We start from the raw sequence: 23,318 nt of genomic DNA, 5'->3' as shown, positions 1-23,318 counted from the left end.
AAAAAACATTGATTTGAAAATTAATATAAAATTTTATTTTTATTAATAAGAGGATAAAAAAGTTTTTACACAAAATAAAATCAATTATTTTAATGATTAAAATAAAAAGATAATTCTATAAAAATTAATTGAAGTTAAAGAAAAAGGATAACAGCCCTTTTTTTATGAAAAAAATGTTTGTCATTTAAAATGACATAAAGTAATGTCATTTTAATAGAGAGATAGACACAATAAAATATTTTTTATTTAAAATTTAAATTAAAAAAAACCACTCATTTTCTCTCCCATGATTTTCATTTCTTGTGTCTATCTCTCTCTTAAAATGACATAACTTATGTCATTTAAAATGACAAACACCAAACCCTTTTTTTTATATATAAAAAAAAAATTTAACTAAAAATTTAATGAAAACTGCAGCAGCATCTAAGATGCGAATAAAGGACATTGGGCTTTTGGTTTACTTTCAAATAATTAACCTAACCCAATCCAAAAAATAGAATTATAAGGTCCAGAGTCCAGACCCATAACTGAAAAACCCTAGCGTAGCTTCATTTTCTAGATACGCCTTTAAGTAGTGGGAGTCGCAACAGCTTGCTCTTCCAAGACACAGAGCTGCAATGGTACTTGCTCTATTCTCCATCTAAGTCTGCTTCTATTGGTATTGATTCATCTGTGTTTGTCTTTGATAATATTTTATGCATTTGGATTTGTTACGCAGGGTATCGATCTCAAGGCTGGGGGTAAGAGCAAAAAGACCAAACGAACAGCACCCAAATCCAATGATATCTACCTCAAGCTCCTTGTCAAGGTCCCTTTTACCTTCCCTCTCTTTATTGTCTTTATCAGTATGAACCACCATATCTGTATTCATTTTTCACGACGATGATGATAAATGTGATCCCAGCTCTATGAGATCTTCACCATTTGGAAGGTCTGGGAATTGAATTTGTTCCACATTTGTCTGAGCCTTAGATAGAACGATTATGTTAGCGAAGATACATGTTAAAAATACTGTATTTGAGTATCTCTGTTTGTGTTGATTCAAATGTTTTACTTTTATTGCACACTTGATGATGGCTATTTTGTGCTTATAAAGGACTAAAGGTTCCCGATGATGCTTTTTTTTTACCATGCTAATGCTGATAACACATGATTGTTACTTTCATTATATCTGTATTCATTTTTCACGACGATGATGATAAATGTGATCCCAGCTCTATGAGACCTTCTCCATTTGAAAGGTCTGGGAATTGAATTTGTTCCACATTTGTCTGAGCCTTAGATAGAACGATTATGTTAGCGCAGATACATGTTAAAAATACTGTATTTGATTATCTCTGTTTGTGTTGATTCAAATGTTTTACTTTTATTGCACACTTGATGATGGCTATTCTGTGCTTATAAAGGACTAAAGGTTCCCGATGATGTTTTTTTTTTTTCACCATGCTAATGCTGATAACACATGATTGTTACTTTCATTATATCTGTATTCATTTTTCACGACGATGATGATAAATGTGATCCCAGCTCTATGAGACCTTCTCCATTTGAAAGGTCTGGGAATTGAATTTGTTCCACATTTGTCTGAGCCTTAGATAGAACGATTATGTTAGCGCAGATACATGTTAAAAATACTGTATTTGATTATCTCTGTTTGTGTTGATTCAAATGTTTTACTTTTATTGCACACTTGATGATGGCTATTCTGTGCTTATAAAGGACTAAAGGTTCCCGATGATGTTTTTTTTTTTTCACCATGCTAATGCTGATAACACATGATTGTTACTTTCATTATATCTGTATTCATTTTTATCGACGATGATGATAAATGTGATCCCAGCTCTATGAGACCTTCTCCATTTGAAAGGTCTGGGAATTGAATTTGTTCCACATTTGTCTGAGCCTTACATAGAGAACAATTATGTTAGCGAAGATCCATGTTAAATACTGTATTTGTTATCTCCATTTGTGTTGGTTCAAATGTTTTACTTTTACTGCATTTGGAATTAATTAGTCTCTTGTTGATGGCTATTTTGTGCTTATAAAGGTCTAAATGTCGCCCATGATGCTTTTTTTTTTTTTTTTAACCGTGCTAATGCTGATAACACATGATTTTTACTTTCATTATATCTGTATTCATTTTTCATGACGATGATGATATATGTGATCCCAGCTCTATGAGACCTTCACCATTTGAAAGGTCTGGGAATTGAATTTGTTCCACATTTGTCTGAGCCTTAGATAGAGAACAATTATGTTAGCGAAGATCCATGTTAAATACTGTATTTGATTATTTCCGTTTGTGTTGATTCAAATGTTTTACTTTTACTGCATATGGAATTAGACTAAAGGTTCCCGATGATGCTTTTTTTTTACCATGCTAATGCTGATAACACATGATTGTTACATTCATTATACTGAGGGAACTAGTTCAATATTCATTGTTATGTATCAAGTTTTGAATTTATTAAGTTAGCTCAAGCTTCTAGAGCTACCCTTTTTGCTATGTTCTGAAATAATGGTCAAATCAAATTTATGTTTAGTTTATGCATAGGAGGATTCTAACAAAATGTTACATGATCAGCTTTATCGCTTCCTTGTTCGAAGGACTGGCAGCAAGTTCAATGCTGTAATACTCAAGCGCTTGTTTATGAGCAAGGTTAACAAGCCTCCAATTTCTTTGTCAAGGCTAATTAAGTACACGAAGGGCAAGGTTTTTCTCTCTCTTTCTCCATTTGCGCGCATTTGTGTGTATATCTATCTATCGGTAGTTGTATATTTTGATATTCTTCTGGGATGTTTTTATTGTAGGAAGACAAAATTACTGTTGTAGTTGGGACTGTAACTGATGATATCAGAGTACATGATGTTCCAGCTTTAAAAGTTACTGCCCTCAGGTTTACAGAGAGAGCACGTGCAAGAATAGAAAAGGCGGGTGGTGAATGCTTGACTTTTGATCAGCTTGCCCTGAGGGCTCCTCTTGGACAGAACACGGTATGTGTGGGTAACAATTATGGGCCTTTGTGTTTTTCGGAGTCATTTGCTTTTTGTTATGATTGGAGGCTTTGATACCATGTAAAGAACCAATTCAACCCAACAGCTTAAGCTTTTGCTACATTAATGGTTTTATATATTTCAACACTAATAATGGTTCTTGCCCTCCTTAATCAACATGTTTTTTCGGTGACATCATTGGATTGGAGAATTGGTATCCTTTCTAGGGCTGGAAAAGGATCAAAACCATACTCTTGTAGCCATATGGTTCAAATAATATTTTGTTGGTATAGAGTCATGAATGGACCTTTTGTGTTTTGATTGCTTTAAATAATATTTTTGTGGTTTGATGGAAATGCATTGATGACATATTCATCTGATCTAAATTATTGATTTTTCCCTAGTATGCTGGTAAATATTTTGATAGGATGAGCTTGTATATGTTGAGTTGAAGATGATAACCTTTTTGGAAGGTAAATTTATTTATTTATTCTTGAATGCAGGTCCTTCTTCGAGGCCCAAAGAATGCTCGGGAAGCTGTGAAACATTTTGGTCCTGCTCCTGGTGTGCCACACAGCCATAGCAAGCCTTATGTACAATCTAAAGGAAGGAAGTTCGAAAGGGCTAGAGGAAGGAGGAAGAGCAGAGGGTTTAGGGTTTGAGTTTATAATGTTGCTCTATTTTTCTACAAGAAATTGGACTTTTTGCTTTATCATATGCAATGTGACAGCTTTTATGATAAGGATTTTCTGGATGAGATATGTTCTGTGTTTGACCTCCTTTTTTTACTTTGAAGTCTATTGTGAAGTTTTTTTAGAACCGTGGCGCTCTGGTTTAAGTATCATATGTGGTTTTGATTAATTACTAAGCTCAATTATAAATTATTTTAAAGACAAAATATGGTAATATAAACACATTGAATCTATAAGACTTTTGTAGCCTAATCCTGTGGCTTTATAAAAAAATAATGGGAGAGGTTATACTTACTACTTATTTTTTTTATTTGTTATTATTAAATCTTAACCGTTGATTTTCGTCAATCTAACGGTTATAATTAATGGGGTTATATTTATTAATTAATTATTAATTTGTAATAAATTATAATCGTTAGATTGACGGAAATCAACAGTTAAGATTTGATAGTAATAGGTAGTAAAAAAATTAAATAGTAAGTATAAATTAATTAGTAGTTTGTTTTTTCTCGAAATGTTTGATACAATGAAATTGAACAGACACATAAGTGGTTCTTCCGAGTCATTAATATTTTCACCAGTCCAAAGCCAATCTTAAAATTTATATTTTCCAGTATTTTCGATTATTAGATGTGAAATTTTTTTTGTTTCAAAATTTAATAATGTCGTTTATTCTCTTTATTTTCATTTGTGACCAAACTACAAGAGATTTAGCGAAAAAGTAAAAGTAAATACGAGAACTATTATAATAAACCGTGATATACTATTGAAATGAAAAGAAACATGGAGTGAGACGTTATTGAGTGGTTGGAGTACAACTGAAATGAAGAGCAATTAGGTTGCAGCAGAACATGTATTCCAACTAAATTAGGAGATAGGTAGAGCAGAAAGATGAATTTGATTTGTGCATCAGATCAGAACTTCCTGATGAAGTCGTAAATGTGATTAGTGATTTCCTCTGCTGTTTCTTGATTATTGAAGTGAGCCACTCCTTTTTGCACAACCACTTCCTCCAAATTCGGCACATCTTCCTTAAAACCTCCCCCGTGGACATACTGATCCATCCCTAGCGAGGTGTAAACCATGTCTAACTCACCTGTAATGAATTTCACAGGAACCTTGATTTTCACTCCAGTCCACGGTGCTGTCAGTTCCCAATTCCTGCAAATACACACACGTGTAATTAATTGTCTTTAGAATAGGGATCATTGTCATGTTGTACAATAGTCTTCAAACATTTAATTTCGAGTTTTTTTGGAAAACAATCCCATGCAACACAGAGAATCAGGAAATTACAAGTTTATACTTCTGTAGTAGTTCAACCCTCCAGTGAAGCCCGTTTTCTCAAATTTGGAGACAAAATAAGCAAGATCATCTTGTGTGAGCCAAGAGGGCAATGTCTCAGGGGTATCCGGATTGAATCCAGTTCCATATTCTCCCTTGGGCAACATTGGAGGACCAGTTTTGCGAGTTGTAAGGATGTTTTTCAGCACATATTCAGTCCCAACTTCAGCCATCTCAGCTTCCATTTTTCCGGGCTCCTACATATGACGCGGATTAAAAACACAATAAGAAAAGAAACAAAAAATAAAATGAAAAGAAGTAAAATAAATGGAAGAACCTGAAATCTGCAGATATAGTAGTCATCTCCATAGAAAGCACGCATGGCATCCATGGTCCTCATGTTGGGGTCTCTGCGAGGCAGACATAGGCTTTGACTCTGTCAGGGCGAAACATGCAGAGGTGCCAACCGATAATGGCTCCCCAATCATGACCAACAAGGAAGACTTGTTGAACAGCCAATAAATCAAGAAGTGCAACGAGGTCACCCACTATGTGAAAGTATGTGTAGTCGCTGACTGAAGCTGGGGCATCTGTGTCACCAAAGCCACGGAGATCAGGGGCAACGGTGTGGTATCCGAGGGAGCTGAGAGCCACAATCTGGTGGCGCCATGAGTACCAGAGTTCAGGGAAACCGTGGAGGAACAGCACCACAGGGCCTCCTTGTCCTTTCTCTGCGATATGCATTTTGATGCCATTGACTTCCACTGTCCTGTGTTGTATTTCCTCCATCTCTGTTTCTCTGTTATTGGCAAGTTAAGGATAGTTGGGATGGGTCAGAACTTTATGGAATGATTTTATAAGCACAACTTTCTCTATCCTTTTATAATGTGGGGCTTGCCTCTTTCACAAGAAAACAAAAGGAGGACGATAGTGCTTGTGGTTGGCTCAAAATGCGTTAAATAATAAATACAATGCATGCAAAATATCTCAATCATTCATTAGAAAACACAAGCAGTGGAAAAAAAAATTAAGATTAAAAATAAAAATAAGCTCTTGGTCGTGAGGAAAGTAGGGTGTTCGCTTAGTTCTCTGTAAGACTATACTCTAGTAGGAACCTTAAAAGAGTGTAAAACCGCATCAGTGTGGAGTGTGGACTATAACCTTTCTGTTCTGTGCACGTTTTTACAGAGAATTTTTTAGAACTTTATTTTGCTAGATAATAATTTATTTCTATTCTCAGATGATAAATATTTGATAAATAATACGTGTTTAATCCTGATAATATATTTTACGATTAATATATTTAATAAATAATATCGGAGGAAATAAAAAAGAAAAAATAATTACCTATTATTTCTGTCAATTTGTATTTTTGGTTACCGATTTATTATTTGGAACATAGAAATAAATTAGTTTTATCATATATTATTTTAATTTTCTTTTTCTCAGATTAAAAAATAAAAAAAAATTAAGAACATTGTTATACACACCTTAATTGTTTTAGGTGTAAAATCTTTTTCAACATTAGTCCGAGCATGCCTTTAGAGTGTAAAATTATATTAATTAAAGGTAATTTTGAATTATTAAATTCTTTTAAAAAATCAAAATATTAAATTCATTTTTATTAAAATTGTATTTAAGTTATTTTTATAAACATTTTGAAAATGATTATTTTTTCGTTTTTAGTTATTTTATAAACATGTACTAAATTTCTAAATCGGTTCTTCAAAGATTATTGTATTGCCGTCTTAATCTTAAAAGATTTTTTTTTTGTCAAGTTAATTTTTAAAATTATAAAATAATTACTAAATTTATTATTATGTGTCATCAATATATATTTTTTATAAAAAAAATAATAAATGGGATGTTTATTTAATTTTTTGAAAGAAGTAATTTAATAATATTTTTTTAAAAAATTAGTATAGTAATAATATAATATTTAAAGAACTTTTGAATTACTCTTAAAAAAACAATGAAACCATTTCATAATTTCGGAGGTCACCAGTATCATTTATCAATAATCTCTAATTACTTTATTAGTCTAATCATGTTGCTATAGTTAGGGGTGTTAACGGGCCGAGCCGAGCCGAGCTTTGATCTTAACGGGCCAAGCCTGTATTTAAACGTGTCAGACTTGTCTTAGCCTGTTATCTGTTATGAATATAATATTAGCCTGTGGCCTGGTTCGTTTACAAAAAGTAAAAGCTTGTCTCAAGCCTGTGGCTTGTTTATTTATTAAAAATAAAAACCTTACCTTCCAATTTGTAGCAGTATTTAGCCCATTAATCATGCACTGATATGTATTTTTTTGTAAGAATATAATAGTTGTTTCTTTTATAATAAAAAAACATTAATATTAAAAAATCAAAATAACAACAGCACCTTTACTTTATTTTACGTTGCTTTTTCTTAATTTTCTTCCACATTCTAGATTTTTTACATTAAATTTTCTTCCACATTCCTGAATATTCTAGATTTTTTACACTAGATTTGGACCCCACCAATAAATTTTCTTCCACATTTTACATTAAATTTTCTTCCACGGTCACCGCCATAAGCATCATTATAAGCCGTGGAATCCGCATGGCTTATAAAAATAGATGATGAACATGACTTCATTTACCTGTTGGTGGGACGATGACATAGATCGAGGAGAAGAGATAGAGCAGAGACAGAAAACTAAGAAAAAGATGTTGAAATGATTAATATAAAAATATAAAAATATAAAAAATAAATAAATTTAATGTATACGGGTCAGCCTCCAAGGCTTCAAGGCCGGGCTTGGCTATGGAAGCCTGAGGCTTTTTAAATAAAAAGACTTTTGCATGACTATAAGTCTAGGCTTAATAATAAAAAAAGACAAGCCGAAATTGGCCGGGCCTAAGGACCTTGGCCTTATTATCACCCCTAGCTATAGTACTAATATTTTTTCACGGAGAGAATTATATTTATAATTTTTTTATTTATAAACTCTTATAAACTACACTATAGAAATACACTAGGTACATAATGTAATTTATAAGAATTTATAAACGCATTCTTCCCTTTTTTTTTTTTTTTCAATTTTCCAACCATTTTTACATGATCTTTTCGGTGCTAGCTACTTTTAAATTTTAACTAATAAAGGGCATTTATTTTTACTTTGCTTTTATCGTCAAGCTGTACCTTTAATAATTAATTTATACATTATTTTGTAAATTAACAGAAGATTATTTTACTGGTAATTATATATTACATGCAATTAAAGCGTAAAAAATATAGGTGTTTGAAACTTTTATTTTTAAAAAATATAAAATATGATTTAATTGATAAAAAATTTAAATATTGATTTAAGTAAATTAAGAATTTTTTGTATGTCAAGTACTACTGCTAGTCAGGACAGAGTAATACAGAATCGTCCGAATGGCCTACCGCATTATGCTTTTCGTGGCAGGACAGACTTTGCTGAGAAGAAAAAACAATATAACGAGATTCAGCTGCATTCTGCATTCTAAAATGCATGGAATTATATAAACGAGATTGCCCAAGCAGACTAACTGTACTCGTGTTTTGTAGCAAATTAGCTTCTAATTAACGACCGGCACGAATTTTTATTCTTAATCATGAATTGTTGGGTAAATATTTTTATTCGTCATATACATTCCATCCGTTTTAAAAATTACTAGTTTAAAATTTTTGGTCTGTTTTACAATGTTGTTAAATCCCACCCGATTATTGACTCGGCTGGGATACTAGGTAACTGAATTACTGATTCATTCAATAAGTCATTAATTCAACCGCATGACCCAGTAAGTATACGTAAATCTATAATAAATATTAACAAAAATTTATAGATATACTTAAATATTTGTAAAAAAATATATATCAATTTCAAATATTTTAATATAAAAAATAAAAAATTACATATCATTGTCCAACAAAAGATCAATCAAACATATAATATTTGTGATAATGGTGTTTCAGGCTCAATAAACGATATCTCTAATTATAAATCAAATCAAAATTTTCTGTATATTGTATAACCAAAATAATATTAGGGTTGTAGGTACATAATTTATGAAAAAGAAAGAAGGTATCAATTGACGAGAACAAATTATTATTATTATTATTATTATTATTGTTTTTACGAACTGAGTCGGGTCACCGATTCTTATGAAAATCAGATCGGTTCTCGGATTTCCGGATCGACCCAACCAGGTCGATCCAATTTTTTAACATTGTTGTTTTAAATTATTTATTTATTTTAAAAGTCAATAAAATATTAAATACTTTTTCTTAGTTTTATGTTAGTATTTTGGCATTATTATTAAATTAAAAGAAATAAAACATTAATGTGAAAATGTTACTTAGTCAAATTATAAATTTATACTTTCTTTTATAAATATAAATTTTCAGATACAAATTATAAATTTAATTTTTTAATAATTTATTTTAATATATTCTCTCAATTTTCGTTATCATTTATTTTTGTTTAAATGGTTTAAATCTTGGATTTAATATTTATTATATCGTAGGAGATAAAATTATTTCTTATACACATATTAAAGTGTTGGAGTCCATGTGGGCCACATGAGGAAAAGAAAAGAAAAACCTTAAATACTTTTATATATATATGTAAAAAATAATTTTATTTTATCCTACATTAGAAATACTAAATCCTTTAAAAATATCCCATATTACTTTACGGGGTCCACTCCTCATGTATCTATTAACAAGAGTATTTTCAATACTCCAGGAGCACATATATTCTTTTTTAAAGGGGTAAAAATTTGGGACATAAAGGAAAATATAGATAAAAGTAAGAGATAATTGTTTCTCATTTTAAATGACATAAAATTATGTCATTTTAAGTGAGAGATAGTCACAAAATAATATTTTTTATTTAAAATTTAAATTAAAAAAGCCATTCACTTTCTCTCCCATGATTTTCATTTCTTGTGTCTATCTCTCTCCTAAAATGACATAACTTATGTCATTTAAAATAATAAACATCAAACCCTAAAAGTAAAGATTCAAAAGAGATAAAAAAAAATGTATTTTAGGAAAAAGATGTACTGAGTTGGGTACTCCAGTAGTACCCACAAAAGGCTCTATATATATTTTCCTTTATGTTTCAAATTTTTACCTTTTTTTTATACAGATTTGTTACCCCTTTAAGAAAGGACGTAGGCACTCCTGGAGTACTGAAAAGCCTCTCGTTGCAAATAAATCGTTAGTGCATTAGATGAATCAAAGATTCAGTGCATTTACTCAATTGTTTTGTAATATGTGGACAAAAAATATTACATTATATTTTTTTAGATAATGTATTTTTTTTTCACATATCATAAAATGAATGGACAAATACATCAAATTTAGTGCATCTAATACACTTAAGATTTATTCATAAGTTGCAAATAAAATTTAACAGTAGCGCATCATTCTTTTTTGGAAAATATTACTCTCATTTTACATGAGATAGTTATCTCACTTTGAAAATCGCACCACTCTTTTTCTTTTTTCTTTTTAATGGTGGGTCCACAATGTAATCACTAACCATTTAAGATAACATAATTTGAATTATTTATTGTTGTTACCATCATCTAACTCCATTGTGGATGACTATTAATCATAATTATAATTTATAAACATTTGAGATGTAATGTTATTGTTTATATTTTTCATCTTCTATATCAAAGACTCATTGTTTATTATTATTATTATTATTATTTTGCATGTCTCCTCAATCTAATGTTATTAAATTTGGTCGTGGTACTTGATCAATATATTATTGGTCCAATCAATAAGTCACTTGTTTAACTATATTCATTAAAAAAAATGTAATAATTAAATATATCAATGAAGTTTCTTAGATTTTGATTGTTTAAAGAAGGTATGTTGATCTGGATAAAATATGATATGCCCATCAAGAGCCCAAATATATAGAACAAAGGCCCAAACTCGTAAGACTCAGAAACATGGCACGATGTCACCATCGTGCATGAAACAGCTCTTTAACATAACTCCAGAGATAAGGAAGCAAACACAGGAACTAATAAAGTTCCACCGCGCCATTAAGCAAATAGACAGAGGACAGCACCAGCTCGCCACTACTCTATCAAAGTAGCCTGACATTAAGAGATAAGGCTATTAATGCACAGGTTGAACCTACAGCCCTTGAACGGTCAATCAGAGGCCATACTGCCTTCTCAAGGCGGCATCAGAACTACTATATAAAAGAGGGTGTATGCCCAAGTATAATCATCTAATTCAGTAAAAATACACATACACTTGCCATTGATACTGACTTGAGCGTCGGAGTGTCATTGCAGGTACCCCAGTCAGGCTCACCGCATTGAAGGAGAACCACAGTCGTTTCATCATCATCAACCTCTACCAATCCAAAAGACAGATTACCCCAGAAGGCTTCTTACTTCAACCATGTGTGATTTGGCCCAGTACACTTTGGCCAGCCCATATTGTATTTGATCTGATTATAGGTTAAAAGAGGTTTGCAACGATAACTTGGTATATCTATTATACTAGCATTTATTTTCTAAAAAATAATCATTTATTTGGAGTAATTTTTCTCAAGTACGGTTTACGCTCTTAAATTATTATTTATTATATGCAATATTGTGAAAAATATAATAAAATGTGATTTCTTTTTAAGATATTCTAAAAAAATTATACTTTATTTTTTTTAGCTTACGTTATTTTCAATTTATCCCTTTATTATTATTATTATTATTATTCTACTAAACGCCTTGCACTTTGGTTATTAATGAAACTACTAACTTGAATGTTAAATTGAATATTGGTAAACTCACACGGATGACAGTGACATGCTTCGTCTCAAATGTGACTATCTTTTTTCTTTTCTTTTTTTGGTATTTATCTTTTTTCCTATCTGTTTAATTAGGGACGTTGAGAGAAGAAAAATCTAAACAATTAGAGTGAAAATTAAAGTAAAGATGGACATGAAATCAAGGTTGAGGAAGAATGTTATTTGACCCAGGACCCAGGTAGTGCCTTAAAACTAGAAAATTCATCCATGTTTCCTGAATCAGAGGAAGGTGGTGAGCCTTGTTACAAATTATTGGTATGGGCTTGGTGTTTATGGTCTCTGGCATGGGGCATTTGTGTGTGTTGGGTATATGGTGGTCTATTGTATGTGGAGTTTCTGAGAGAGGAGTTTTTTTATTTTCTTTTAAGTTTAATATCGTTCTTATCTTGCTATTTGTAATTCTAACAGTAGAGGTAAAAATACAAGTTTTGTTTCATATGTTTTCTTTTTGGAATGGTGACATGAAAAAAAATTTAGCTATACGAGATGACTTTGGAATTGAGTAATTTACCCATCCACCTTAAAAGAAAAGGTAGGTTGAGAACAAGTGATTTGGCCAAACGTGTTTTGGTGTTAATTCTAATGATTTGGCAACATTTTAAGGATGTTATCATAGAAGAGAGGTTGCAAGATATGAAAGTATATTTCATGATTGGTAAAACAAAGTGAGTTAGATAGGAAAATATATTTCATGATGGTACATGTGAAATTTTTTTACTAGGGAAATGTGATTATTAGGGATTTGCAAGAAAAGTGAGTTAGATAGAAAAATTAAAAAAAAAAATTGTTTGGTTGGGCAAAATATTACTGAAAAAATTGAGTGAAATTCCTGAATCTATATTTGATTCAAGATAAAATATTGATGGGAAATCAGACTGAAATTACAAAATAACCCCAATTAGAACTAATGTTGAAGTCGTCAAAGGATAGTTTTGACATTTTCCATGTTCACCTTTTTCACTTAGCTAGCTATCACTCAAATATCACTCTCCAAGTAGGATTTGAGCACCATATTTTGGTCCAATTTTGCATACAAAGTTCAATTGCTAGGCAAATGGATTAGCTAGACAAATTTTTAAATAATCTTTACCAAACATGAATATACTACTTATCCATTTTTAAATGCTTGGCAATATTTTAAGATGCCATGTACCAAACACACCCATAAATTATTTTTTCTCAGGCTTTTTGAAGGAGTGGATTCTTTCTTGAATACCACCCATATAGTATTAGGGTGTGTTTGGTTGGGGGGAAATGTTGAGATAGATGGGTAAGTGAGAAGTGGGATAATTGGGTGCCTTTGTTTGGTTTAGGGATTCTAAATATTTTGCTACCTAAATGAGATTGCCACAGAAACAACATGGACGTCTATCTGAATGAGAAAACCGGCTAAAGTATCCCTCTTGATATATGGTATTGTATGTTAGCTAGGTAAATGGTGACATTGGGCAAGAGAGCTAATGACGAGCGTACCCCATCTGTTAGCGCGCGAATGTTTTGGGACAGTTCAATGTAAAAATCAAATTCCTGCTACAATTCACAATCAAAACCCGAACCTCTTAAATTGTCAAGGTGAAAAAGTCTACTCCAATGGATTACATTCAAACAATAAACAAAAGAAGATAAATTCTGGTTCTGAGAACAAAGTCAATCTGGTTCACTGGTTCAAGACAACCAAGGACATGCAGGGGAGATTAGTGAACCAACAATAAAACCAATGAAGGTGGGTGCTATTGTTCCCAAACTTTGTTCTCTTGGCTTCGGCTCCTGTGGAAGGACACAATGTACACTGTTTTAACTAGAAATGCTTGCAATATAACATGGTTTTTCTGTTGTAAGTAATACCTGTTGCAAGTTACAGGTTAAACAAGCAAGTTTTCTAGCTTAACTCCAAAGAAGAAGAAGAACGAAACCTGTAAGTTTGCACACAATACACTTTCATGATAAGGCAATTGCACATTCCTATTTCATGTTAACGAAGCTTTAGCATGGAAAACTGTGAAGAAAGAGAAAATTGGGTGATGATGATGGAAAAAAGGGAAGAAAGAACCTTTGAATAAAGACAGAGGAAGATGAAGCCTTGGTGGTGAAAGTTTTTGAGAGCTTTGTGGATGATGAACCATTCCATTCTTCCAATGTTATGGTCTTTCTAGAAGAATATGATGATTTTTGTAGCAAAGGTTCCATTCCCGGATGAAGTGAACTAAAATAGTTAGAAGACACAATGAAGGAACAGTGAAGTTCCAAACCTTTATGACCTCGCAGGTTTCTCTCTGTCACCATGGTCTTCATTATTTTTCGCGTTTCTCTCTATTTTACAATTTTTTTATTTTTTCAAAAATTTTAAAAACAGGGATATTTTCGTAATTGTCACTTATTTCCCCATCTATATTTTACCTCAAACCAAACATAGACTTTATAAATCTTACCTAATTTGCCTGGTAAATTTTTTTCCAACCAAACAACTTTTTTTACATTTTCTTACGAAATTCACTTTCCAACCATTTCCCTATCAATTACATTTCCCTAGTATTCAAAAAATCTCTCTTCAACCAAACACCCCTTATTGGACAGCCCACTAGTGAAACCTAAATGCAGGGTAGTAGTTGATTAATGTAAGAATAAGATGGTGATTGGTGACGTATGGTCAATGCTCGTCGAGCTTTGTAGCTGAATAGGAGAAAGAGATGTAATATAAATTAAACGGAGTGAATCCTCTCACGTGAAAAAGTGATTATGTGGTACGTTATTTGATCACGATCACTCATTTAAAAATTATATACTTTCTTGTCTCTTATCTCATCATGAATGAGTGATTATGATCAAATAACAGGATCACATAACTACTCTTTTAAATAAGAGGATTCACCCACAAAGTAAACGTACTGACAAATGAGGCGAGAGTGTTCACGCTTAAAAAAGGGGAGTTGTTGATTTCAACAAAAAAAAAAGGAGTTTGCCTATGCGAATTTGCTTGGTTTAGGTGAGAGCGATTTCGTCTAAATTCGATGAGATTGATCGTAATAGATTTGTAAATAGGTTTAAAATAATTATATTTTTTATTAAAATAATAATATATTAATTTTTTTTCCTAATTCTTAAAAATGACGTTTTATTAATGCAAATATTTTTTTTTACTAAATTTAAATTAATTTATAGAAAATAATTATTTCACGATATTATCTCATTTTAAAAAAACTCTTGCCTGCTTCATTAATTATTTTCCTGGGTTAGAAAAAAAACAATTAATGCCTCATTTGAATTATCTCCATTTTAAAATATCGTTTAAGATTTCTTTACAAGAAAGAACACAATATTAAATATTCTTAATTTTAAAGAAATAGAATTATGCTTGATTAAATTTTTTTTATTAATTTTCTTTCATTTTACATAATAGGGATATTAAATATAACAACAAAAATAAAAATAATTAATACTTTCTTGTTTTTTAAATAACAAATCAAATCAAATAATATTTCTTTTTAAAATGAATAAGAACATGTTTATTTGTATTTTTAAAATAAAAATAATTAATACTTTCTTATTTTTTAATTAACAAATCAAGTCAAATAAAACTTCTTTTTTAAAATGAATAAGAACATGTTTAAAAATTTATTAAATATGTCTAAAAATTTAAAATAATTAATTATTTTTTTGAGAAAACTAAAATTCAAAAAATATAATTTTAAATTTTTTTGTTATGAGTTTAAAAAATTCATAGAAATACTGTTTCGATAAACTTATCCAAACGCAATATATCTACCCAATTGGGGTCACATCATGCTAAAAAAGAAATTTCCACGTATAAGTGCTCCAAGAGCACTGACAGATTCGTCCGGGGGTATAATGACAGGAAAGGACACTTTTAGTTACTTCACATGATACACACCTACTCGTTCAGGCTCCTTCTGATCATTTCCTGATCCTATTCCCAAAGGGTTATTTTGCTTATTCGATTTCTTCTTCTTTTTTGGAGTTTTTGATCAAAAAATTGTAAATTTCAAAAAAAATTAATTGTGTAGTTCGTTAACCAAACGTTTTATCGGACTAATGCAGGAAGACGTGTTTCAGGTGGTTACGCATTTAGTCACGCACATGACACATGCGCGTTTCTGACAAATCTTGAACACTTTTGTACCAAGTACGTGTCTGAACACGTTGTACCAAGTGCGTGTTTCTGACAAGTCTGACGAGCACAATACCAAAATACATCATATTCAGGCACGCATTCCGTGGCATAGTTGCATCACAGTCAGAAACGCGCACATGGTACAGACGTGTTTAGACACGTACCTGGTACATACGTGTTCAGATTTGTCAGAAACGCGCATGTGTTAGATGCGCGACTAAACGCGTAACCACATAAAACGCGTTTTTCTGCATTAGTCCAATAAAACGTTTGGTCAACGAGCTAAACAGATAGATTTTTTTAAAATTTGCATTTCTTAGATCGAAATCCCTCTTTTTTATTTTTTGGAAACAATTTGATTTGTTCTTGAAAAACTACCAACGCTACAAGAATGGAACGAATAACTACGCAAGCCTAGATGGTTGGTCGCAGCTATTAATTGCTTTTTCTACTTTAACATGAATGCCACAAGTTTTAAAGTCATAATTTTTTATTTTATTATGAAAAAGTATTTATATTATGGGTAAACGATTTTTTCGACGGAGATAAGTTATAGGGAGAGTGACCATTTTGTCACGTTTGGACAAAAAAATTACCAGACTGCCACGCCAACAGTAAATTTTGCCAAAATGCCACGCGGTATAATTCGCTACACAATGTAGCGAATTATGTATGCAAGTAATTCGCTACACAGTATAGCGAATTATGCCGCGTGGCAGTTTGTGAAATTTTACTGTTCGCGTGGCATTCTGGTAATTTTTTTGCCAAAACGTGGCATTTTGGTCACTCTTCCTAAGTTATATTCAGTGAGCTCAAAATGATATTATTTTAGGACGAAAATTAAAGTATTTTTATAATTATAATATATTGCAGGGTTATATTAGTCTTTATCATTATAATTTTTTTTTTTTTGAAAAGCAAACAGGAAACATAAAAACAAAAAAAGAAACTAGGAACACCTCCTAGACCAAACTACTCCTGCATAGTCCCTTTCAAGTTTGTCACGACAACCAGAAGGAGGCGAGTCAAACTCTTGTAAAGACCAATCAAAGGAGTAGACAAAAGAGGCCATCCAATCGGCAACCCCATTCCCTTCCCTATGAATATGGGAAATTCTAACCCTCCAATTCCAATCCAGCATATTCCTTATGCGCAAGACCAAGTTAGAGGCTGGATGATGAGAGCTGCACCCTTCTCTTATGAAAAACTGGGCTACTAAGGAATCACCTTCAAGCCAGACAAAACGGAAACCTTTCCTCCATGCAATCTCAAGCCCAAGGAGACAACCCCAAAGTTCTGCTAACAAAACATTACCACAACCAAGATTTTTACAAAAGCCAACAAGCCACCTTCCACTAGCATTCCTAAATACACCCCCACAAGCAGAAGCTTCTCCATTATTCATACTTGACCCATCCACATTGAGCTTAACCCAAGGGTCCGAAGGAAAAACCCAAGAAACTAATTTCTCTTTATTCGAGTTAGTCTCAAGACCAGCAACCCGAAGCGTGTTTTCTGACCAAGAAAAATCTTCACCATAGACCATAGCAGCTCTAAAAGTGCCATAAGCAGGAACATAAGATCCCTGAAAAATTTTCTTATTCCTAGCTTGCCAAATGAAACAGGAAATGATACCAAACAGAAGAGGCCATGATGGCAAATTGGACCAATTACGATCCTCAGAGATATTGGACAACACCCATTGCTGAAGATTAAGAGAGAGAAAATCCTCCCAAGCCTCTCGCTTAACTGCAATCTCCCACACTTTTTTTGCTGCAATACAATCTCTAACCGCATGTAAGGAAGTTTCCATAAAACAATTGCACAGATGACATATATTTGAACCCGCCATGTGCCGTCTGCAACGCCTTTCATTTGTCAAAATTTTATCTCCTAACAACAGCCAAAGGAACGTACGAATCCGTTCAGGTCCATGCCACTGCCAAACGCGATTCCAAGGTAAATTGGTAGATTCCTCGTTACCCCTGGATATGGCCATATAAGCGGACTTCAGCGAAAAACTCCCATCAGATGTCCTTGTCCACAAAATTCGGTCATGACCATTAACATCCGAAGGAGGAAGGATGTTATTAATACGAGCATTGACGTGATCGGGAAGACTATGCTGGAAAGCCCCCCACATCCAACTTCCGGAGGATGAGACAAGATCAGAGACCATTAGCTGATGATTTATCTGAGAGGGATCAGAAATAGCAGCATAGGATGAGAGTGCACCACAACCCGGAACCCACGGGTCATCCCAAAAATGAGTAGAATTTCCATTACCTAGCAAAATTCTGGAATGCTGTAATATCACAGGCCAAGACGAAACAATTGCTTTCCAAAGAGAGGAGCTATTCCGAGTAGCAGAAATATTAGGAACCAAATCAGACTGAACTTTATACTTGCTCTTTAAAACTCTAGCCCAAAGCGCGTCTGGATTAGAAAGGATCCCATAACCAATTTTCATAATAAAAGCCCTGTTAACTTCCTTCATTTTCCTCAGACCCAGCCCTCCATGATCTTTATCCATGCACAACTGATCCCACGCAACCAGATGAGGACGAGTAGATGCTCTATTAGAACCCCACAAAAACCTCCTAATATGTTTCTCAATATCATTGCAGATTCCGAGAGGAACAACATAAACTTGCATTGTGTAGGCTGGAATAGCTGAGAGAACAGCTTTCGAAAGTGTAATTCTTCCTGCTAGAGAAAGACTGGTGTGGTTCCAGGCATTAATCCTAGATTGAACTCGATCGAGGATATGACTGAAAGCCGCCCTCCCAACTCTGCGATGATGAAGAGGAATACCCAAATACTTTCCAAGATCCACCGTCCTTGAGAAGCCCAACTCACCACTAAGTTCCTCTGCCAAAATATGATTCACATTGTGGGAGAAGAGAATTTTTGTTTTTTCATGGTTAACCTTTTGCCCAGAAGAAAGACAAAAATCATCTAGCACCTTGGAAATGGTTTGGGCCTGATCAAAGGATGCATCCGCACAAAGAATAAGATCATCCGCAAAAAAGAGGTGAGAAATGGGAGGAGCATTTCTCCTCAACATGATCGGCTTCCAGCACTTTTGCCTAACTGCATGGGAAATGAGATGACCAAGTCGCTCCATACAAAGAATAAATAAATATGGGGACAAAGGGTCACCCTGTCTAAGCCCCCTGGATGGGAAAAACTCCTGAGTTGTAGAACCATTCCAAAGAACATTCATCGAACAAGAAGAAACACACCACATAACAAGATTAATGAGATTTGGGGGGAGTCCCACATCCTGAAGAGTATCTCGGAGAAAGTCCCAGCTAATTCTGTCATAAGCTTTCTCCAGATCCACCTTAATCATCATCCAACCTTTGGCGCCTTTCTTTGACCTCATAGAGTGAATAATTTCCTGAGCAATAATTACATTATCTGTCCCTTGCCTTCCTTTGATGAAACTACACTGGTTAGGCATAACAATTTTATCCATCTTCAATTTCAAACGGTTAGCAATAAGCTTAGTAATAGTCTTATAAATAACATTACAAAGGCTAATAGGCCGGAAATCTTTAAGGGATTGAGGTGAAGTTATCTTCGGGATCAGGCAAATAAGAGTTTGATTAATATCCCGAACTTTTTGGGGATTATTAAACACATCTTTCACCAGATCACAAACAGAGCTTCCTACAATATCCCATTGAGATTGGAAAAATAGACTATGAAGACCGTCCACCCCTGGAGCTTTGTGAGGTCCCATGGAAAAAACTGTACTCCTAATCTCCTCATTCGAAGGAATGCTACCAATATGAATGTTGTGCTCTTGCACAAGGTGAGGAAAATAGCCTCTAATTGGAAGCCCAAGTCTAGCAGTATTATCCTCTTTAAACAAATTACGATAATACTCCACCGCCATATTCATCAGAATAGAGGGATCACCAATCCAATCACCCGCATCATTTTTCAGAGCATCAATACGATTTCTCCTCCTCCTAGCAGCTGTAGTAGAATGGAAGAATTTCGTATTCCGGTCACCATATTTCAACCAGCTAGCCCTAGACCGCTGAAACCAAGTAAGATCCTCCCGAATATAAATGAGATTCAACTGACGCCAAAGATCTTTCTGCAGAATTTCTAGAGCATGGCAAGGATGGTGACTAAGACTACGGTCAATACCCCTTAGTCTCGCCTGAAGATTATTCTTAAGCTTGGCATCTTCCCTAAAGCACTCCCTATGCCAGTGAGAAGCATTCGATCGAAAAGTTTCACTAGTTGTGCCCCAACCTGTACTCCCATTCCAACACTCCTGCACTAGGCCAGGGAAATCCTCATGAGTGAGCCAGGCTGCCAGAAATCTAAATGGACGGCTCCCTCCAGGATGGTGAGGAGAAGGACCCTCCCAGAGAAGAAGAGGTCTATGATCCGAGCAGTAGCAGGGAAGATGAGTCACAACCCTGTCAGGAAAGGACAATTGCCACTGCTCATTCGCACAAACTCTATCAAGACGTTCCTTCAATCTGCCTCTATGCCAAGTGAAAGTAGGCCCCTGATGACCCAAGTCTTCCAGATTGCAGTTCATAATACAATTTTGGAAATCATAAATACTCCTCGAATCAGGCGGGCCACCTCCCTCCTTTTCTGCTGCATGCAAATAAGAATTGAAATCTCCCAAAATGCACCAAGCCTCCGAGGATTGCTGTTGTAACCTTCCTAGAGCATCCCACAGAGACACCCTCTCAAGACGCCGCGGACTGGCATAAACAAAAGTAACAGCTTCCTCCTTCCTCCTATTACGCCAAAAAAATTTTAAATGGATAAACTGACGATGAGACTCTAAAATCTGAATCTGAGCTTCATCATCATTCCATAACACCCACAGACCACCAGAAAAACCTTGAGGATGAGCCATAACATGCTTTTGAAAGCCAAAGCCTTTCACCACCTTCTGAGCACGGTCAGCTCCGATACGAGTTTCAAGCAAAGCCATAACTTGAATATTAAAACGACGAGACAAGTCCCTAATAAGGGGAGAAAAACCCTTTTTTCCGGCCCCCCTGCAATTCCAAACACACACACTCATCAAAAAACCACAAAAAATAATGAGAAAGGATGAAAAACACCCTGTCATTAGACTTTGGGGAGATCAAAATTATCATTATAATTTTTTAATCTTATAATTTCAACACGATGTCGTTTTGAGTTCACTGGAGATAACTTCATTTCCGGTGACCAGAGAAAAACTTTTTTTTTTTGGAGGTTACAAGGAATTGAACACAATACCCTCACTACACACACCCCACACCACTAGGCTAACCGTAGTGGTGCCCTCCAGAGAAAAACTTTTACCCTATATTATTAAAGGAAATAAAATTAGGTACACCAACCTCAATTTTGAGGAATATTGAGGCTGAGGCCGCTATGAGATTTGAGGAATTGTTTTTTACTTTTTTAGAAATTTGTTTTTCAAAAGATTTCTTTTTTCTCTTGTTTTATTTTTTTCTCTTTAGAATGAACATTACAAGGTAAATTAGTGTATTCTGTATTTGATGTGATTGTTCGATGCCAACGGATTGCAGCATAAACAGCTCTTTTATAAGTTTTACTTCCCAGTTTTTCAGATTATTTGATTGAAAATTCTCATGTTTTAAATTTCATCATATTAATAACTTTTTAAAACGGGGTCTAATACTTGCATTAATTATGACAACTTTGTCCACAAGACCAAGTTGCTGTACGATTTAAACTATATTGAATTGGGATCAGTAATTCAAGCAACAAGAACAAAACAAAGGAATTTTAACTTCCAAGACATATTCAAAGATTACAGTCTGCAATGCAACCCACTACGAATATTCAAATGAGAATATGTTTCCAGTGCACAAACATAGGTACGATTATATTTATTAAAATAACTTAAACATACGCCAAGCAGAATGGACGGTAACCAAATTATTTGATTAACTAAACTCGGAGAGAGTTGATAAGATCTATCAGAACTTCTTGATAAAATCAAGAATATGATTGTTAACTTCCTCCGCAGCTTCTTGGTTGTTGAAGTGAGCTACCCCTTCCTGTATAACCACTTCCTCCAAATTCGGCACATCTTTCTTGAAAGCACCGCTATCGATATAGTCCTTCATCCCTAGCGAAGTGTACACTACATCTAAATCACCCGTTATGAATTTCACCGGTACTTTTACTTGCGCTCCAGTCCAAGGTGCCGTCAGCTCCCAATTTCTGTACATATAATGCACATCAAGTGAGTCATAAAAAAATAATATACCTATAATTAATTAACCAAAGATATAATTTATTTACCACATGCAGTAATAACACACACACAAGAATAGGAACTTACAAGTTCAAATTCCTATAGTAGTTAAGGCCTCCAGTGAAGCCTGATTTTTTAAATTTAGAAGCATAATAAGCGAGATCTTCTTGTGTGAGCCAAGAGGGAAGAGGCCTTGTATCATCTGGATTAGATCCCATCCCTTCTTTGGGCAAGATTGGTGGCCCAGGTTTGCGACCCATGAGAACGTTCTTTATTACCCGTTCAGCGCTACTTTTCTCAAGCTCAGCTTCGGCTTTGCCCGGTTCCTGTCACACCATCAATCAAAATATATGTGACTTGTTTGTTTGTTATAACAGAATTGTCAGATTCAGTTAAGGTTGTTGTTATTTTAACAAAAAGAAAAAAGAAAAGAAAAAAAGAACCTGGAATCTGCAGATATAGTAGTCATCTCCGTACAAGGCTCGCATGCCATCTACTGTCCTCACTTTGGGGTTTCTAGTAAAGAAAGGTACACTGAGACAAACATAGGCCTTGATTCTCTCAGGGCGAAACAAACATAGGTACCAACCTATCAAGGCTCCCCAATCATGTGCAACGAGGAAAACTTGATCCACATCGAGTGAGTCAATAAGGGCAACAATGTCACCCACGATGTGGAAACATGTGTAGCTGCTGATTGAAGTAGGGGCTTCGGTGTCACCGTAGCCACGGAGATCAGGTGCCACGGCACGGTAACCGAGGGAGCTGAGAGCCAGAATCTGGTGTCGCCATGAGTACCAGAGCTCGGGGAAGCCGTGAAGGAACAACACCACAGGACCTTGTCCTTTCTCTGCTACATGCATTTTGATGCCATTCACTTCCACTGTCCTGTGCTCTATTCCTTCCATCTCTTCTTCGGTGTTGTGTGTGTGTGTGTGTGTGATAGTGAATGTTATGTGACTATGTTATTTATCACCGAAGATGGGCCACGGGATGGAATTAACTATGGGCGGTGAAGGTTCTCGAAGAAATTTTTTGTATAGAAAAAAAATTACTATCGAACGTTAGGTGCAAAGAACAAGAGTACTCTACACACGTTCCGAATGAGAGATGGTTCACTGCACCGTTTGGAGA

At 34.2% G+C, this 23,318-nt stretch overlaps 2 protein-coding genes, 6 non-coding genes and 1 pseudogene across 9 annotated transcripts; 7 read left to right on the top strand and 2 right to left on the bottom strand.

Moving 5' to 3' along the window:
- The first annotated feature begins 541 nt into the window (after positions 1–541).
- Positions 542–3,794, top strand: LOC133301782 (large ribosomal subunit protein eL18y). Its single transcript, XM_061501479.1, has 5 exons — positions 542–620; positions 719–808; positions 2,585–2,713; positions 2,812–2,994; positions 3,498–3,794. The coding sequence occupies exons 1-5, from the start codon at positions 618–620 to the stop codon at positions 3,654–3,656; spliced, it is 564 nt and encodes a 187-aa protein (XP_061357463.1). The 5' UTR covers positions 542–617; the 3' UTR covers positions 3,657–3,794.
- Positions 873–973, top strand: LOC133301804 (small nucleolar RNA snoR69Y). Its single transcript, XR_009750249.1, has one exon. It is a non-coding gene; the product is annotated as a small nucleolar RNA snoR69Y (small nucleolar RNA).
- Positions 1,183–1,283, top strand: LOC133301803 (small nucleolar RNA snoR69Y). Its single transcript, XR_009750248.1, has one exon. It is a non-coding gene; the product is annotated as a small nucleolar RNA snoR69Y (small nucleolar RNA).
- Positions 1,496–1,596, top strand: LOC133301800 (small nucleolar RNA snoR69Y). Its single transcript, XR_009750245.1, has one exon. It is a non-coding gene; the product is annotated as a small nucleolar RNA snoR69Y (small nucleolar RNA).
- LOC133301805 (small nucleolar RNA snoR69Y) lies at positions 1,809–1,909 on the top strand. The gene has a single exon (XR_009750250.1). It is a non-coding gene; the product is annotated as a small nucleolar RNA snoR69Y (small nucleolar RNA).
- LOC133301806 (small nucleolar RNA snoR69Y) lies at positions 2,142–2,242 on the top strand. The gene has a single exon (XR_009750251.1). It is a non-coding gene; the product is annotated as a small nucleolar RNA snoR69Y (small nucleolar RNA).
- On the top strand, positions 2,352–2,428 carry LOC133301801 (small nucleolar RNA snoR53Y). The gene has a single exon (XR_009750246.1). It is a non-coding gene; the product is annotated as a small nucleolar RNA snoR53Y (small nucleolar RNA).
- Positions 3,795–4,478: 684 nt separating the features above from the next.
- On the bottom strand, positions 4,479–5,792 carry LOC133301791 (uncharacterized; annotated as a pseudogene).
- A 15,966-nt stretch (positions 5,793–21,758) lies between these two features.
- On the bottom strand, positions 21,759–23,099 carry LOC133301790 (uncharacterized). 2 transcript variants are annotated; one of them, XM_061501489.1, is made up of 3 exons: positions 22,628–23,099; positions 22,272–22,510; positions 21,759–22,150 (listed from the first exon to the last, which is right to left on the bottom strand). In XM_061501489.1, exons 1-3 carry the CDS (start codon positions 23,090–23,092, stop codon positions 21,904–21,906), a joined length of 951 nt encoding a protein of 316 aa, XP_061357473.1. In that variant the 5' UTR covers positions 23,093–23,099; the 3' UTR covers positions 21,759–21,903. The 2 variants fall into 2 exon arrangements, with proteins under 2 accessions (XP_061357473.1, XP_061357474.1); XM_061501490.1 differs by having other exon boundaries at positions 22,467–22,510.
- Between the last annotated feature and the right edge of the window lie 219 nt (positions 23,100–23,318).

The sequence above is a fragment of the Gastrolobium bilobum genome, unplaced genomic scaffold, assembly GCF_033153095.1.
Source record: "Gastrolobium bilobum isolate Gb01-03AN ecotype WA unplaced genomic scaffold, APGP_CSIRO_Gbil_v1 utg4239, whole genome shotgun sequence".
In the NCBI taxonomy this organism is placed as follows: domain Eukaryota; kingdom Viridiplantae; phylum Streptophyta; class Magnoliopsida; order Fabales; family Fabaceae; genus Gastrolobium; species Gastrolobium bilobum.
This window is presented reverse-complemented; position numbering and strand designations above follow the sequence as displayed.

What these genes read in the sequence shown, in the direction of transcription:
- LOC133301790 (XM_061501489.1), bottom strand. Translation starts at nt 23,092, where the DNA reads ATGGAAGGAATAGAGCACAGGACAGTGGAAGTGAATGGCATCAAAATG. An exon ending in ACTATATCTGCAGATTCCAG is followed by an intron (nt 22,511 to 22,627) that starts GTTCTTTTTTTC and finishes ATGGTGTGACAG; the next exon opens with GAACCGGGCAAAGCCGAAGC. An exon ending in TACTATAGGAATTTGAACTT is followed by an intron (nt 22,151 to 22,271) that starts GTAAGTTCCTAT and finishes TTATATGTACAG; the next exon opens with AAATTGGGAGCTGACGGCAC.
- LOC133301782 (XM_061501479.1), top strand. An exon ending in ACCTCAAGCTCCTTGTCAAG is followed by an intron (nt 809 to 2,584) that starts GTCCCTTTTACC and finishes TTACATGATCAG; the next exon opens with CTTTATCGCTTCCTTGTTCG. An exon ending in TTAAGTACACGAAGGGCAAG is followed by an intron (nt 2,714 to 2,811) that starts GTTTTTCTCTCT and finishes TTTTTATTGTAG; the next exon opens with GAAGACAAAATTACTGTTGT.